This window comes from Lithobates pipiens, unplaced genomic scaffold (assembly GCF_037356315.1).
Source record: "Lithobates pipiens isolate NorthernLeopardFrog02 unplaced genomic scaffold, aLitPip1_a1.2 Scaffold_23, whole genome shotgun sequence".
NCBI lineage: Eukaryota > Metazoa > Chordata > Amphibia > Anura > Ranidae > Lithobates > Lithobates pipiens.
The window spans coordinates 133908764-133926467 of record NW_027507785.1 but is presented as its reverse complement, the minus strand read 5'-3'; the positions used below and the strand labels follow the sequence as shown (position 1 = coordinate 133926467).

Below are 17704 nucleotides of genomic sequence, written 5' to 3'. Positions count from 1 at the left end.
TCTATTGTCCGCCCTATTGTTCCTGTATTTTAGAATGGTAATGTTTTATTTTTACCATGTTTTATTGTATTTGCTTTGCAGGTATGGTATGTCTTACTGTTATACTGTAATGTTACTTTGTTTTATTATTAATCATTTGCTTAGCAGATATGCCATTCAGCTGCAGCACGGGTTTATTTATTCTGACAGCAACAGCGTTTGCTCCCACGATACATAAAGCTGTGACTCCAGCGCTGTAGGAGGCGATTTCACCACCACAGTTAAAAAAGAGCACATATGCTGAAGCATGGGAGCAGCAGGGGTGGAGGAGCGATTTGCTCTTAACATTAGGGGCAGACTGCTCCTATGCTTCAGCATGTATTTTTTAGGCACAGATTGTGTTAAAAAAAGTTTTATTTTTACTATGTTTTAATGTTTTTGCTTTGCAGGTATGGCAAGTCTTACTATTATACTGTAATCTTACTTTGTTTTATTGATAACCATCATTTGCTTAGCAGGTACGCCATTCAGCAGCAGCACTGATTTATTTATCTTGACAGCAGCAGCATTTGCTCTCACGATACATAAATCAGTGACTCCAGCACTGTAAGAGGTGATTTTACCACCACAGTTAACAAACAAACAAAATGGTGCATGTATGCCCATCATTAGAAGTAGGTGGATGAAGGGCGGTATACTAATGGTGGGCATACCCACCGATCAATCTCTTTTCGTTCAGCCCACAGGCTGCATGAAAAAAGAACATTACAATATATGCCCAACAAGGACCAGCAACGTACTGTTATGTTGCTGAACTTTGAGTGGTTATACCACAATGATACCTGAAGGTTTAGGTAGTATCTTGATATCATTCTTTTAAGCCAGCGGTTGGCTTTCATGTAAAAGCAATCCTAGCGGCTAACTAGCCTCTACACTGCTTTTACAAGCAGTGGGAGGGAACATCGCACCCCCTCCCATCGTCTTACATGATTTTTTCGGGCTCTCCTGCCCCAACAGAAAACCTGAGCATGCAGCTGGTGGTTCCGCAAGCTGACCATAGAGCTGATCGGCGACCAAAATGGCTCCAATCATCTCTATGGCCTAAGAAACCAGAAGCTACGAGCATTAGGTTTCGCTGGATATAAACAGCGCCATTGGGAAATTGGAAAAGCCTTTAATCACACCGATCTTTGTGTGGTCAGATGGTTTGAGGGCAGAGGAGAGCTCTAGGGTCTAATACACCCCATTGCTATCCTAGGGGATATTTACATTCCCCAAGATAAAAAAAATAAAAAAAATGAAAGGAACAGTTTAAAAATAAAATAGCAAAATTAAGTAAATTAAAAAACAAGTAAAGTAAAAAACAAAAAAATCAATGCGAAGGTCAGATCAAGGGCAGTAATTTTAGCAGATCTCCTCTGTAAATCTAAAGTGGTAACCTGTAAAGGATTTTAAAAATGTATGTAGTTTGTTGCCACTGCACGTTTGTGTACAATTTTAAAGCATGTCGTGTTTCGTATCCACGTACTCGGCATAAGATTTATTTCATCAAACATTTGGGCAATATAGTGTTTTAGTGCATTAAAGTGTTTTTTTTCCCTAAAAAACTTCATTTGAAAAATCGTGAGGCCTTTGGTTTAAAAAAGAAAATATTAAAAATGGATATAATACCACGATTTTTGTATTTTTTTCAAACTATCCCAGTTTGTGTTCCTAGATCATTTTTTCCACTTTACAATCGGCTTTTACTAAATTTATTTGGGGCCATAAAAAACCAAGACTGCAAAAGAAATAATCATTACCAAAAACGAAAGGAGGTGCGGGTGCACCTGAGTTGTATTATTATTATGTTTCGGCAGTCTTGACTAGACTGGTGGATTAGTTTTATTGTTCGGAAACTAAATGGGTAAAATTAGAACAAGGGTTGAATCAATTAGATCTAAAGGTGTTGCCATGGTTAGATTTGTCTGGTAGTAATTTAGATCGAGAGTTGTTAGAGACTATGCCCTCTCTTAACATATGGGTTAAAACAGTTATACAATTGGAACTTTCTTCCTATGAAGGACCTATGACACCTCTATTCGGCAACCCTTTTTCCCACCGGCATTAAATAGGACAAGTTTTCTTATATGAAATAGGGAATCTCATTATAGACCGAGCAATATTTTATGCCAGGGAACAGTTCCATCTTTATTAAACGTATTTCCTACACAGCGACCATCATTCATGCAAACGCTGGAACGCTGGCAGTTACTGTCATTTTGGTTTTCTATTCGTTCAAGTCCCTGCGTAGATATTTAACTCAACTTGAAATTCTCCTGAAACAAGATCAAAAACCAAAACACATTTTATCAGCACTTTATAAGATGTTTATAATTAAAAATCACCCGGAGCCCCCGGAATATATAAATAAATGGGCTAATGAGATTAATGTTCAAATTGAGGTTGGGGAATGGGAGAAGGCATTTAAGTTATCCCACTATTTATCACAGACAATTAAAGCACAAGAGACGAACTATAAGTTGCTCTCAAGATGCTGACAAGGGCTCATTGCTCCATATCTGGTGGGAATGCCCCCCAATTTTCTGTTTCTGGGAAAAGATTATACAACTATACACATTAGTTACTGGGGAGGTAATTCCAAATACACCGCAAATCACCCTCCTCTCTATGTTACCAGGAACATACAAAAGCATCAAAAAGAAGCTTCTTGAGTACTGGTTGACGGCAGCAAGAACTGTGATACCGCGGCACTGGCGATTAACTCAGTCTCCTTCGATAAACGAATGGGCCTTAGAAATGGATAACAGAGAATGGAGATACCTTTAGCACAAGAATTAGATACGTACGAAAGGTGCCTCCTGGTTTGGAACCCCTGGAGGCAGTAAAGGAAATTGGTAAAAAGCTGAAAGAAGGAGGAGGAAAGTAATGGAAGGAAAGACTTTGCCGGGGGAGAGAAAAGGGGAAAAGAACGATAAGGGGAGAGGAAGGGGAGAGGAAAGGGAGAGGAAGGGGAGAGGAAGGGGAGAGGAAGGGGAGAGGAAAGGGAGAGGAAAGGGAGAGGAAAGGGAGAGGAAAGGGAGAGGAAAGGGAGAGGAAGGGGAGAGGAAGGGGAGAGGAAAGGGGGAGGAAAGGGGGAGGAAAGGGGGAGGAAAGGGGGAGGAAAGGGGGAGGAAAGGGGGAGGAAAGGGGGAGGAAAGGGGGAGGAAAGGGGGAGGAAAGGGGGAGGAAAGGGGGGGTTGTGGGGTTCCTTTTTTTTCTTGTTTTTTTTTTCTTTCTTCTATGTGTTAAAGTATTCATAGTTACATAGTTAGTCAGGTTGAAAAAAGACACAAGTCCATCCAGTTCAACCAAAAAAAAAAAAATGTATTATATATATTTTAAATATCATACCAGCCCATATACCCAATTCTATACCCACAGTTGATCCAGAGGAAGGCAAAAAACCCCAGCAGAGAATGATCCAACTTGCTAAAGCAGGGGGAAAAAAATGCTTCCTGATCCCCCGAGAGGCAATCAGATTTTCCCCGGATCAACTTTATCTATAAATGTTAGTACCCCGTTATATTATGTACACTTAGGAAATAATCCAGGCCTTTCTAAAAGCAATCCACTGAGCTGGCCATAACCACCTCTGCAGGGAGTCTATTCCACATTTTCACAGCTCTTACTGTGAAGAAACCTTTCCGTATTTGGAGATTAAATCTCTTTTCCTCTAGACGTGAAGAGTGCCCCCTTGTCCTCTTTGTTGACTGTAAAGTGAATAACTCAACACCAAGTTCCCTATATGGACCCCTTATATATTTGTACATGTTGATCATATCCCCCCTCAATCTCCTCTTATCAAGAGTGAATAAATTCAGTTCCTCTAATCTTTCCTCATAGCTGAGTTCCTCCATGCCTCTTATCAGTTTGGTTGCCCTTCTCTGCACTTTCTCCAGTTCCCCGATATCCTTTTTGAGAACTGGTGCCCAAAACTGAACGGCATATTCCAGATGAGGTCTTACTAATGATTTGAACGGGGGCAAAATGATATATCTCTCTCTCTGGAGTACATACCTCTCTTAATACAGGAAAGGACTTTGCTCGCTTTGGAAACCGCAGATTGGCATTGCATGCTATTGAGCTTATGATCTACCAAAACCCCCAGATCCTTCTCCACTATGGATTCCCCCAGTTGTACTCCCCCTAGCATGTATGATGCATGCATATTCTTAGCCCCCAAGTGCATAGCTTTACATTTCTCAACACTAAACCTCATCTGCCACTTAGTCGCCCAATTAGACAGAGCATTGAGGTCGGCTTGTAAATTGGAGACATCCTGTAAGGACATTATTCCACTGCATAGCTTGGTGTCATCTGCAAACACGGAAATGTTACTTTTGATCCCAGACCCAATATCATTTATCATTTCAAGATATGTGTAACAAAATAAATGTGATCACTATGCATGCAAGTAATGTATATGTTTGAAATTGTTTAAGCATGTGTAATACCTTATAATAACTTAAAATAAAATTAGAATGGACTAAAAAAGAAAAAAATTATTATATATATATATATATATATATATATATATATATATATATATATATATATATATATATATATATATATATATATATATATATATACATATACACATACATACATACACACTGGTGTCTTTATTCAACCTTATTAACTATGTAAGTTTCGGGAAGATGACAAACTTTTTTTTTTTGCAAAAAGTTGTCAGTAAAATATATATTGCTCAAACCTGCCATGGGCATATGTGGCATTACACTCCAAAATACATTCTGCTGCTTCTCCTGATTATGGGGATACCACATGTGAGACTTTTTGTGAGCCATGTACAGGACCCTGAAAACCAATCACAGCCTTCAGGCTTTCTAAGGGCGTATAATGGCGATTTCACTTTCTCACTACCAAACACAGTTATGGAGGCCCTGAAATGTCAATATAGCACAAAACCCACACAAATTACCCCATTTTGGAAAGTGGACACCCCAAGCTAGTTGTTAAGAGGCATGGTGCAGCTCTCATTTTTTTTGAAAATGAAGAAAGAAAAGAAAAATAAATTTTTCTCTTTTTTTCAAAACTTGTGTGAAAAATACTCAACATGCCTCTCAGTAAATAGCAGCTTGGGATGACTACTTTCCAAAACAGGGTCTTGGGGGGTTGTGATATCTGGGCATTTCATGGCCTCCAAAACTGTGATAGGCAGTGAGGAGTGAAATCAAAAATGTATGCCCTTAGAAAGCCTCAAGCGGTGCTTGGTTTTCGGGGGCCTGTACGCGGTTAGATTGCCAAAAAGTATCACACGTGTGATATCCCCATACTCAGGAGAAGCAGCAGAATGTATTTTGGGGTATAATTCCACATCTAATCATGCCATGTTTGAACAATATATCACTTAAATTTTTTTTTTTTTTTTTACATTTTTTTTACATTTTCCTGAAATTTGTGGTAAATTATAAAATATTCCATGGACTCAACATGCCTCTCAGCAAATAGCTTGGGGTGTCTCCTTTCCAAAATGGGGTCATTGGGGGGGGGAGGGGGGTTGTGCCATCTTGACATTTCATGGCCTCCAAAACTGTGATAGGTAGTGAGGAAGTGAAATCACCATCTTACGCCTGGAGGCGGTGATTGGTTTTCGGGGTCCTGTACACGGCTAGGCTCCCAAAAAGTCTCACACGTGGTATCCCCCTACTCAGGAGAAGCAGCAGAATGTATTTTGTGGTGTAATTCCACATATGCCCATGGCATATATATATATAATAATAATAATTTATATAATTTAGTGACAACTTTGAAAAATGAAACAAAAAAAAAAAAAAAAATTACACAATCACTTGTGACAAAAAAATAAAAAATTCAATGGGCTCAACATGCAACTCAGCAATTTCCTTGGGGTGTCTACTTTACAAAAGGGGGTAATTTGAGGGGGGGGGGAGTTGTGATGCCCTGCCTTTTTAGCACCTAACGAAATTAGATAGGCTATCAAACTAAGGGTCCTTTCACACGGGGGGATCAGTGCTGATCCGCCCCGTGGATATCCGCTTGCTCAGCGGGGATCGCCGGAGCGATGACAGGTCTATTTCTGCAAACTGTGCAGGGACAGACCTGTCACAGCGCCGCTCTCCCCTATGGGAGATCGGGTGACGACGGACCGCAGTGTCGGTCGTCACCCGATCTGATGACGGATGGAAAAATAGCTTTTTCCTCCATCGCACTTTTTCGGATCGGTGCGGGTCGGATGTCAGCGGACTTGTCACAGCTGACATCCGACGCTCCATAGACCTCTATGGAGCATCCTTTCAGGTCTGCCTGAAAAACTGACAGGCAGACCTGAACGGATCGTCCGTGTGAAAGAACTTGGGACAGAAAAAAAAAAAAAAAAAAAATATTCAATGGGATCAACATGCCCCTCAGCAATTTCCTTGGGGTGTCTACTTTCCAAAATGGGGTCATTTGGGGGGGGGGGGGGGGGGTTGTACTGCCCTGCCATTTTAGCACCTCAAGAAATGAGATAGGCAGTCATAAATTAAAAGCTGCGTAAATTCCAGAAAATTTACCCTAGTTTATAGACGCTATAATTTTTACAAATCAATTAAAATATGCTTTTTACCAAAGACATGTGGCCAAATACATTTAGGCCTAAACGTATGAATAAAATTTACTTTGTTGGATTTTTTTTTTTTATATAACAAAAAGTAGAAAATATACATTTTCTTCAAAATTTTCGTACTTTTTCTATTTATATCGGAAAAATGACCAGTTACACTTACCGGTAACGGCTTTTCTAGGAAATCTTCCAGGACGGCACACCTGAGAGATGACTAGTCCACCTGACAGGAAACACAATCAACAACAAGTTTAAAAGTTCCCACCTCTCCCTCAGACCCTCAGTTATGGTAAAGAAAAGCGCACACCAGTGTCAGAGGGAACATTCTGTGAGGAATGAATATACCACATCAATAAAACAAGGGTAGGGAAGTAGGCCTGCCGTCCTGGAAGATTTCCTAAAAAAGCCGTTACCGGTAAGTGTAACTGGTCATTTTCTCCAATCATCTTCCAGGACGGCACACCTGAGACGATAAGCAAGCAAGTTCAGGCCTACCTTTAGGGCGGGACAACCGCTTGTAGGACCTTCCTGCCAAATGCCAAATCCTGAGGGGACAACAGCTCCACTCTGTAGTGCCTCAGAAATGTCCTATGGCTCGTCCATGTTGCTGCTCTGCAGATCTGGTCGATTGAGGCGCCTGCCCTTTCTGCCCAGGAGGTCGCCAGGGATCTGGTTGAATGCGCCTTAAGGCGGGCTGGCACTGGTTTACCTGCCTGCCTATAAGCAATAGATATGGTTTGTCTGACCCATCTAGCCATCGTTGCCTTAGAGGCTTGTAGACCCTTTCTCTTCCCTGAGAAGGTGATCAATAAGTGACTGGACCTCCTAAAGTCTCCCACCCTTTCTAAATAGACTAGGAGACAGCGCCTGACATCTAAGAAATTGAATCTTTCCTCTTCCTTATTCTTGGGATTCTGGCAAAAGGACGGGAGAATAATCTCCTGTGAAATAACAAAGCCACTTTTAGCAAATAAAGGGGATCCTGAGTGAGGATTACCCTATCCTCTAGGATACGCAAAAACTGCTCTTTAATTGAAAGGGCCTGTATATCACCCACCCTTCTGGCCGTAGTGATAGCCAGAAGGAAGGCCAACTTAAATGATAAGTCTAACAGAAATTTGAGTCACCGGCTCAAAAGGCCCCTTTGTTAGGGCATCTAATACCAGGGACAGGTCCCATGGAGGGCAACTGACCGACCTGACTGGGACTACCCTTTCCCTGGCCAACAAAAATCTTTTCATCAGTGGTTCTTGTCCTAGCTCCCTGTCAAAAAACACGGACAGGGCTGCCACCTGGACTTTGAGGGTGCTGACTGCCAAACCCTGGTCCACCCCCTCTTGAAGAAAGTCTAGGATGGTAGGTATCATCTGGAGAGCCCCCTCCTTAGACTGCATACATTTTTCTGGTGACGCCTTTCCTACTGAGGAGAAGAGTGTATCACTCTCTCCGAACAGCCCCTGTCACGGAGTATTTCCCTCTCAATAGCCATGCTGTCAGAGAGAGACGTCCCGGTTCGGGGTGAAAGACTGGACCCTGACTGAGCAGACCTCGTTGCACCGGCAGATGCAGCGGGGGAGCTACCGAGAGACTCTGAATGGTGGGAAACCAAACCCTCTTGGGCCACCAGGGTGCCATCAGCACCAGGTCTGTCCTTGAGTAAGTTAACTTCTGTAGAACTCTGGGAAGGAGTACCAGTGGGGGAAAGGCATAAGCCAGCCTGAAATCCCACCCCTGTACAAGAGCGTCTATCCCTTCTGCTTCTTGATCCTTGTAAAGGGAGAAAAACCTGCGGACCTTCGCATTCCTCCGGGAAGCGAACAAATCTATTTCTGGCTTGCCAAAATGTCTGCACACCAGGTAGAAGATTCCTTCGCTCAATCCCCATTCTCCCTGAAGGATGGGCTGTCTGCTTAGGAAATCTGCCTGCAGATTGAGTGAGCCTTTTATATGAATCGCTGACAGTGAAAGGACCTTCCTTTCTGCTTCCCCAAGGATCTGTTGTGCTAACTCCCTCAGTTTGCCCGACCTTGTCCCTCCTTGGTGGTTTAGGTATGCAACCGTGACCAGGTTGTCTGAGAGGACCTGAACCTCTCTGTCCTGCAGCTGCTCTTGGAAATAGTCTAGGGCTTTGCCTACTGCCAGAAGCTCCCTGAAATTGGAGGATTCCCTGGCTTGGCTGTGGTTCCAGGACCCCTGGGTATATCGGTCTCCCAGATGAGCCCCCCAAGCGCTGGCGTCCGTGGTCAAGACCAATGGGTCTACCTGGGACCAGGGGCGACCTTTCAACAGATTGTGTGGGTCGAGCCACCACTGCAGAGAGAGAGATACCTCCTCTGTGAGGGACACTCTCCTCTCCAATGTTTCTCTTTTTCCTCCCCATGAGGCAAGTAGGAAGTCCTGAAGCTGCCGAGAAAGTAGTTGTGCCCAGGTTACTGCCGGTATGCACGCGGTCATGAGACCCAGCAGACTCATACATCTCAGAGAGGCTTCTCCTCTTTCGAGAAGGGTGACAACCGCATTCTGGACCTTCACTACCTTTTCTATTGGTAGGAATACCCTCTGTGCCTGCGAGTCTAACAGGTAGCCTAGGTATGGTTTGGATTGAGATGGTGTCAGTGAGGACTTCTCCCGACTGACCATCCAGCCCAAGGTCTCCAGAGTCTCTAACATGATGTCTCTGTCTATCACCGCTTGCCTCTCATCCACACTGTAGATCAGCAAGTCGTCCAGGTAAGGTATTAACCCTATCCCCTGCAGGTGTAGGTATGCTACGACTTCGGCCCTAACCTTTGTGAATACCCTTGGGCTTGCCGCCAGCCCAAAGGGAAGAGCTCTGAACTGCCAGTGTTGTACCTTCTGCTGTATGCATACTGCGAAGCGTAGGTACTTCTGGTGTTCGGGAGCAATGGGTACGTGTAGATATGCGTCCTTCAGGTCCAGAGTGACCATAAAGACTCCTGCCTGAAGATGTCTTCTTACTGAATAAATACTCTCCATTCTGAACCTCTTGGGAAGTAACGGTTGAGTCCTCTCAAATTTATTATTAACCGAAATCTGCCTGAGGGTTTTGGAACCACAAACACGTGTGAGTAAAAACCCCGGGACAACTGACTGGCTGGTACTGGAGCAATAACCCCTTGCTCTGCCAGCTCATTTAAATTTCCCAGTAACCCCTCTGCCTTGGCTGGGTCCCTGGGAAGAAAGGTAATAAGAAAATTCTGTGGGGGAAGACTCTGAAATTCCAGTCTGTACCCCTCCTTTAAAAGATTTAAAATATATGGACTGTGTAATCCTTTCCCACTGGGGAAGGAAGTCGCTGAGTCTTGCGCCTACCCTTACGGTGGCGTCATTTGCCTTCTTTCTGAGGCGCTTCGGAACTGGAGAAAAGAATTGCACTTTTTTCTTTCCCCTTTCCAAGGTTCCACTTCTTCCTCTGTTCAACTTTCCCCTATGATGAGTCTTTGAGTGGGGGCCTCGAAAAAATCTCTTACCCCTTTCCCTCTTGGGCCTCACAGGGAACTTCTTTCCCTTTTCAGTAGACCGGGACAGGATATGATCTAGCCCTGACCCAAACAACAGGGAACTCTCAAAGGGAATCCCGCATAAGCGAGACTTGGAAGTGAAATCTCCATCCCAGGTCTTTACCCATAGGGCCCTCCTGGTGGAGTTTAGAAGTGCTGCTGACTTAGCTGTGGTCCTAACAGTCTCCACCGCTGCATCTGCCACATACGCTACCACTCGACTGATTACCTCCAGTGAGTCTACAATTTCTTTAGTCTCCTTACCCCGGGAGACGTGATCCATCAATCTGCCAAGCCAGGCGCCTGCATTTCTGGCTACACAGGCGGAGGCTAGGGCCAACGCCATTCGCCTCCCAGGCCCTTTTGAGTAATGTCTCAGACTTTTTATCCATCTGATCCTGGATGTTTCCAGAGTCTTCGAAGGATAAATCAGACCTCTTAGACACCTGTACTAGGGCTGCATCCAAATGAGGAGTTTTAAAAAATTTCTCCTCCTCCTCATCCTTAAAGGGACACCTTCTCTTCCAAGCTTTCAGTTTGAGGAGCTTACGTTCAGGTTCCTTCCATTCTCTGAAGACTTTATCCTTCAGAGACTGGTGGATGGGAAAGATTCTGGCCTGTAACCTTCCTAGGCCCCTATACACGCTATCCTGTGCAGAGGGGACCTGGATATCTTCTGAGGTGTAAATGGCCTTTAATAGGCCTTCCATGTCCTCAGTCGAGAACAAAAGTCTCCCAGGCTTAGCCTCCCCCTGGCTATCCTGGTCTGAATCTTCCTCCCCAGTACTAAAATCTGGGACCTGACCTTCCTCCACCTCAGACAACAGGGAGACCTGGCCCTGGGAACTTTCCATATAAGATGTGGAAAAGTTTTCCTGTGAATGAGGGGTCTCTCTCCCAGAAGGACCCTCATCCTGACTCTTCAATAGAGTAGTTTGGAAAGACTGGAGGGTGGCTAACATCTCTGACTGTAAGGCCCTACATTCTTTCACAACCTGGGCGGTCTCCTTGCCTGCGAGCTTAAAGATACATCTATCGCAGAAAGGCTTGCTGTGGTCTTGTGCTAATTTAGAATTACAATAACCACAACGCCTGGACTTCGAAGTAGCCTTTCCTATAGACCTACAGGCTGACCCCTGAGCAGAGCCTTCAGTCCCTGGAAACAGTAGAAAATAAACAATTAGCTACTCATGTCCTAAAGGGGCAAGGGGGGTCTGCCTCAGAGTACCCTGCCCCTACAAAACACAGTTGGATCACTCACCCCCTGTGGCGACCTCAATGGCTGTCTGCTCAGACGGACCTTCCACTTCCATAGCGATTTAGCTGCCCTGCAGGATCGCTAGATCAGGTGCTGTCTTGAGCGTTCCCCTTGTTTGTCTTGGAAATGCTGCAATGCATGAAGCGCTTCACCAGAAATGCTGCCTGGGTGCTTTCCACTGCACTCTCTGCCGTTTAAATGACCGCTGATTGGCGCCATTTTTTGGAGGTCCGTCGCCCGGAAATGACGTCGGGCCCTCCCGCCGGACTTCCGGTCTTGCGCAGTGATGCTGGAACGCACGCCGGCGTCCAGACCCAGCGAGATCTCCTCTATCCGGAAACTCGATGCCCGGAAGTGACGCGTCTTTCGACGAACTTCCTGACATGCGCAGTAGTGCTGGAACGCACGCCATCCGCGTTCAGCACTGCTTGGAAAGATGCAGCTCACCGCACTCCACCAACGAACACAGTTCTAGGTAAGGCACAAACACAAATGGGGAGCAGCACGATTAGGACAACTCCCCTGTCCCCTGCGGCTGAAAACAAGGCTTTCCTGAGGAAAGACCTTGAGTGAGGATTACCCTATCCCCCCAGGTGCCCCTGGGGGTTACACGAGACTATCACAGACCCTGTCTGTCCGAGTCCTAGGAAAAATAATCCTGTTTAGAGAAAAACGGGGTCCCAGACCCCTCAGAAAAAAAACAAAAAAGGAGAAACTTGGTTTCGCTGCCATCCTGTGGGAAACACAATCAAGAACTGAGTGTCTGAGGGAGGGGTGGGAACTTTTAAACTTGTTGTTGATTGTGTTTCCTGTCAGGTGGACCAGTCATCTCTCAGGTGTGCCGTCCTGGAAGATGATTGGAGAAAAATGTAAATCGCAGAGGCAATCAAATACCATGAAAAGAAAGCTCTATTTGTGGGCAAAAAAGGGCGTGAATTTCGTTTGGGTACAACATTGAATGACCGCACAATTACCATTTAAAGCAGTGCAGTGCCAAATTGTAAAAAGTGCCCTGGTTATTGAGCAGCCAAATCTTCCGGGGCTGAAGTGGTTAACCTTCCTTTACTTGCCACACTCAATAAAAGGCATTGAAGATATTAAGTAAAAATCACTAATAAAAAACATAGTTTTGGTAGGGGCTGCAGTGGTAGGTCAGAGGAGTTCAGCATCTGCCTTAGACTAGAGCTGCACAATTCTGGCTAAAATGAGAATCAAAATTTTGTGCACAATTAAGATCACAATTCTCTCAATTCTCGCAGCGTAACATCATCTTTCACATTATACAAAAGGACTGGGCTAACTTGACGTTTTTTTTTTTTTGTTTTTTTTTTAATTCATGAAAGTGTATTTTTTTCCCCAAAAAAATTGTGTTTGAAAGACCACTGTGCAAATACAGCGTGACATAATATAATGCAACAACAGCCACTTTATTCTCTAGGGTCTCTGCTAACAAAAAAAATATATATATATATGTTTGAGGGTCCTAAGTAATTTTCTAGCAAAAAATACTGATTTTAACTTGTAAGCAACAAGTGTCAGAAAAAGACTTAGTCTTTAAGTGGTTAAACTGACCTAATTTACAGGTCTGAGAGATGTTGTGATAAACTTGGCAGGCTGCCCATTTTTGTTTTTTTTAGTTGTCAGCTGTGAGCAGAGAACAGCTCTGCACTGAATCATAGAAATACTCTTAAGATCGTGAGGGTGGTTGAATCGCGATCTCAATTTTTTAATGATTAATCGCGCAGCTCTACCTTAGACAGTCACCGTGGACAAAAAGTATATTCTTTTCTTTACCTTGAATGGCTTTCTTACACAATCAGCTGTATTTTTGTAAGATCATAGTATACAGACATAGTAAGGTAGAGGAATAATGCTACAAAATCAAGTTATTAATTCAGAGTTTGATCAAATCCCCGAATCCCTCACACTCACCTCCTGCGTTGATCAGCCAGATTGCTCCCTCGAGTAAGTGCAAACATATCAAAGTCATCCCCAGGCTTTTTTGTTTGTTCGAGAGACTGAAGAGTTACACTCACAGACCCAGAGGCAACATCTAAAAAAAAAACAAAAAAACAAATCCATATCTTATTTGGCATTGAGGGGAAGAGAGATCCATCATGTTATACTAATGCTCGACTCCTAAAAAAATATGTTCATCACAATTAAAGTTTTTGATACACTTTGCATTGTTAATTTGGCCCAAGCTGGTCGGAACAAAGTATGTCCCTCACTAATATGCGAGGCTGCTGGATGTGCTGTAAAACTATATGTAGCCAAGGCTACATACAGCATACTGAACTGTTTGACTCCCTGTCTATACCTGAAACACAAGAGTGTCTCTGATCAGCGCTCAGCCAGAGAAGGCGATGTATTCTTAGCAATGAATACAAAGATTATTCTGATTGGCTGAGTCAGAGGCGGGCTGATGTCACAACCTCTGACAGAGGAAGCTTTTTAATCAGTGCTAAAATACATTGCTTTCTCTGAAAGGCTGAGTGCCTCCTGCTGGCATGTCCCCCTGCAGTCTCCACCCCCAGATCTGTAAGTCTCTTATGCAGCTGTGAACAGAGATCAAGTGTTTACTTATTTAACGACTTAAGCCCCGGACCAATTGTCAGCCTAAGGACCAGAGGTCTTTTTACAATTTCACACTGCACTAACTGGTAATTGCGTGGTCATGCAATGTTGTTCCCAAACGAAATTTGCGTCCTTTTCTTCCCACAAATAGAGCTCTCTTTTGATAGTATTTTATTGCCTGTGCGATTTTTATTTTTTACGATATAAATGGAAAAAAAATACTGAAAATTTTGAAAAAAAAAAAAAAAAAAAATTATATTTTCTACTTTTTGTTATAAGAAAAATTTAATAAACTCAATTCTAGTCATACATTTAGGCCAAAATGTATTCAGCCACATGTCTTTAGTAAAAAAAAAATGTCAATAAGCGTATATTTATTGGTTTGCGCAAAAGTTATAGCGTCTACAAACTAGAGTACATTTTCTGGAATTTACACATCTTTTAATTTATGACTGCCTATCTCATTTCTTGAGGTGCTAAAATAGCAGGGCAGTACAAAACACCCCAAATGACCCCATTTTGGAAAGTAGACACCCCAAGGAAATTGCTGAGAGGCATGTTGAGCCCACTGAATATTTTTTACTTTTGTCCCAAGTGATTGAATAATGACAAAAAAAAAAAAAAAAGTTTACAAAAAGTTGTCACTAAATGATATATTGCTCACACATGCCATAGTTATAAGTGGAATTGCACCCCAAAATATATTCTGCTGCTTCTCCTGAGTATGGGGATACCACATGTGTGGGACTTTTTGGGAGTCTAGCCACATACGGCACCCAGAAAACCAATCACTGCCTTCAGGATTTCTAAGGGTGCAAATTTTTGATTTCGCTCCTCACTACCCATCACAGTTTCGAAGGCCATAAAATGCCAAAAATAACACAACCCCCCCCCCCCCAAAACAAATGACACCATTTTGGAAAGTAGACACTCCAAGCTATTTACTGAGAGGCATTTTGAGTCCATGGAATATTTTATATTTTGCCACAAATTGGGGGAATATTACAAACTTTTTTTTTTGCACAAAGTTGTCACTAAATGATATATTGCTCACACATGCTATGGGCATATGTGAAATTATACCCCAAAATACATTCTGCTGCTTCTCCTGAGTACGGGGATACCACATGTGGGGGACTTTTTGGGAGCCTAGCCGCGTACGGGACCCCGAAAACCAAGCACCGCCTTCAGGATTTAAATATAAAACGATACCAAAAAAAACTGTTAGCGATCGCAGGTATCAGGCCTGACTCTGCGAACGCTGCAGTTATGTGTTTAGTGTTTTGTAAGCGTCAGTGATCGATCGATCGATACTGCACTTGGGTGAACTGGGGCGGAGGGGCAAAACGCAGGTGCTAGCAGGTATCTGGGCTGATCCCGCTAACAATCGTTTTTTTGGAACCCTAAACTGCTGGGGACGCTAGTATAGATCTGATCAGATATTGATCTGTTCAGATACTATACCACTAAGGGAGGTGTATGCTTTGCGCGTAGGTGTTAGCGGTACTGGCACTAACCTAGCGCTGCCTGGGGTGACGCAGACCCTATCTGACCCCCTGATATCACCCACCGGGTGATCAGGGGGTTGAAACCTTTATTGGGTAATAAATGGTGGGTGCCCTGATGCTATAAAAAGCAAACTAACTAACCAGAGTCAGCCGTAACACTTATACGGTGATCACTGGTGAAAGGGTTAACTAGGGGCAATCAGGGGGTTAAAACCTTTATTAGGTAGTATATGGGGGTCCCTGACGCTATATAAAAACCTGACAGGGAACCTAAAAAATAACTAGCTACCTAGCGGCACCAGTGACACTAATGCAGCGATAAGAAAAACGATTGCTTAGTGGCACAGTGGTGTAGTGGTTAGCACACTTACCTAGCAGTAAAAGGGTCACTGGTTCAAATCCTGACTACGACACTACCTGCCTGGAGTTTTTCATGTTCTCCCTGTGCCTGCGTGGGTTTCCTCCGGGTACTCCGGTTTCCTCCCACACTCCAAAGACATGCAGGTAGGTTAATTGGCTTCTGACCAAAATTGGCCCTAGTATATGAATGGGGACCTTAGATTGTGGGCTCCTTGAGGGTAGGGACCAATGTGAGTGTGCAATGTACAGGGATAGGGGTAGACACTCACTCAGGTTGAACTGGATGGACTGGTGTCTTTATTCAACCTTACTAACTATGAAAATATGAAACTATGACACTGGCAAAAGGGGGTGAAAGGGTAACTTGGGGGCAATCAGGGGGTTAAAACCTTTATTAGGTAGTATATGGGGGTCCCTGACGCTATATAAAAACCTAACAGGGAACCTAAATAACTAACTAGCTAACCAGCGTCACCACTGACACTTATACGGTGATCGCTGGTGAAAGGGTTAACTCTAGGGGCAATCAGGGGGTTAAAACCTTTATTAGGTTGTATATGGGGGTACCTAACACTATAAAAACCTGGCGGTGAACCTAAAAAATAACTAGCTGCCTAGCGACACCAGTGACACTAATGCAGCGATCAGAAAAATGACCGCTTAGTGACACTGGTAAAAGGGGGTGAAAGGGTTACCTGGGGGGGCAATCAGGGGGGTTAAACCTTTATGGGGGGGGGGGGTTGGGGGCTACCCTGGACCTAACACTAACTGCCCTGACACTTTTTACAATTACAACTGACACGAAATGATCACTGCAATCAGTGACACTGACGGGGGGGTGATCAGGGGGTGACTGGGGGTTAAAGTGTGCTTATGTGTACCTACATGTCAGTGTTGTGTTGGTGCACTTACTAGGATGTCTTCTCTCCTCACCGCTTGGTCAAAAAGACCACCGCGAGGAGAGTGGCATCACTTCCTCCTGCCTGTGTTTACACTACACAGGCAGGGGAAGCTTCTTATTCGCCAGGAGTGATCGAGAGGGGATGGCCAGAAACAAATGGCCATCCCCTCATCCCGGATCGCTCCTGAAGCAAAACGGACCGCCGCTGGAAGGCAGGCACGTAAAAAAAAAAAAAAATTATTATATATACATATATATATATATATATATATATATATATATATATATACACACACACACTCGCTGGCCGGCCACTTTACACCTGTTCAAATGCTTGGTAACACAAATTTCTAATCAACCAATCACATAGCAGCAAGTTAAAGCATTTAGTCATCTAGATGTGGTGAAGACGACTTGTTAAAACCTAGCATCAGAATGGGGAAGAAAGAGGATTTAAGTGACTTTGAACATGACATGGTTGTTGGTGCCAGATAGGCTGGTGTGAGCATTTCAAAAACTGCTGATCTGAGATTTTCACACACAACCATTTCTAGAATTTACAGAGAATGGTCCGAAAAATAAAATATCCAGCGATCAGCAGTTGTGTGAACAAAAATGCCTCATTGATGTCAGAGGTCACTCAGGTCATAGGAGAATGGGTAGACTGGTTCAAGATGATAGAAAGGCAATAACACAAATAACCACTCATTACAACCAAGGTATGCAGTATACCAACTCTGAATGCACAACACATCAAACCTTAAAGCAGATGAGCTACAGCAGCAGAAGACCACACCGGTTGCCACTTCTGTCAGCTAACAGGAAACAGGCTACAAATTCGCACAGGCTCACCAAAATTGGACAATAGAAGTTTGTAAAAACATTGCCTGGTCTGAGGAGTCAACTTCAGCCGCAACATTCAGATGGTAGGGTCAGAATTTAGCGTAAACATGACAGCTTGAATCCATG

The 17704-nt window shown here is 43.6% G+C and overlaps 1 protein-coding gene across 1 annotated transcript in view; it reads right to left on the bottom strand.

Moving 5' to 3' along the window:
- Positions 1-17704, bottom strand: part of TOM1 (target of myb1 membrane trafficking protein) — a 519326-nt gene that overhangs the window by 174761 nt on the left and 326861 nt on the right. The window contains exon 11 of the mRNA XM_077452403.1: positions 13322-13442. Coding sequence (XP_077308529.1) covers positions 13322-13442 — 121 coding nt within the window. The remainder of the gene's footprint in view (positions 1-13321; positions 13443-17704) is intronic.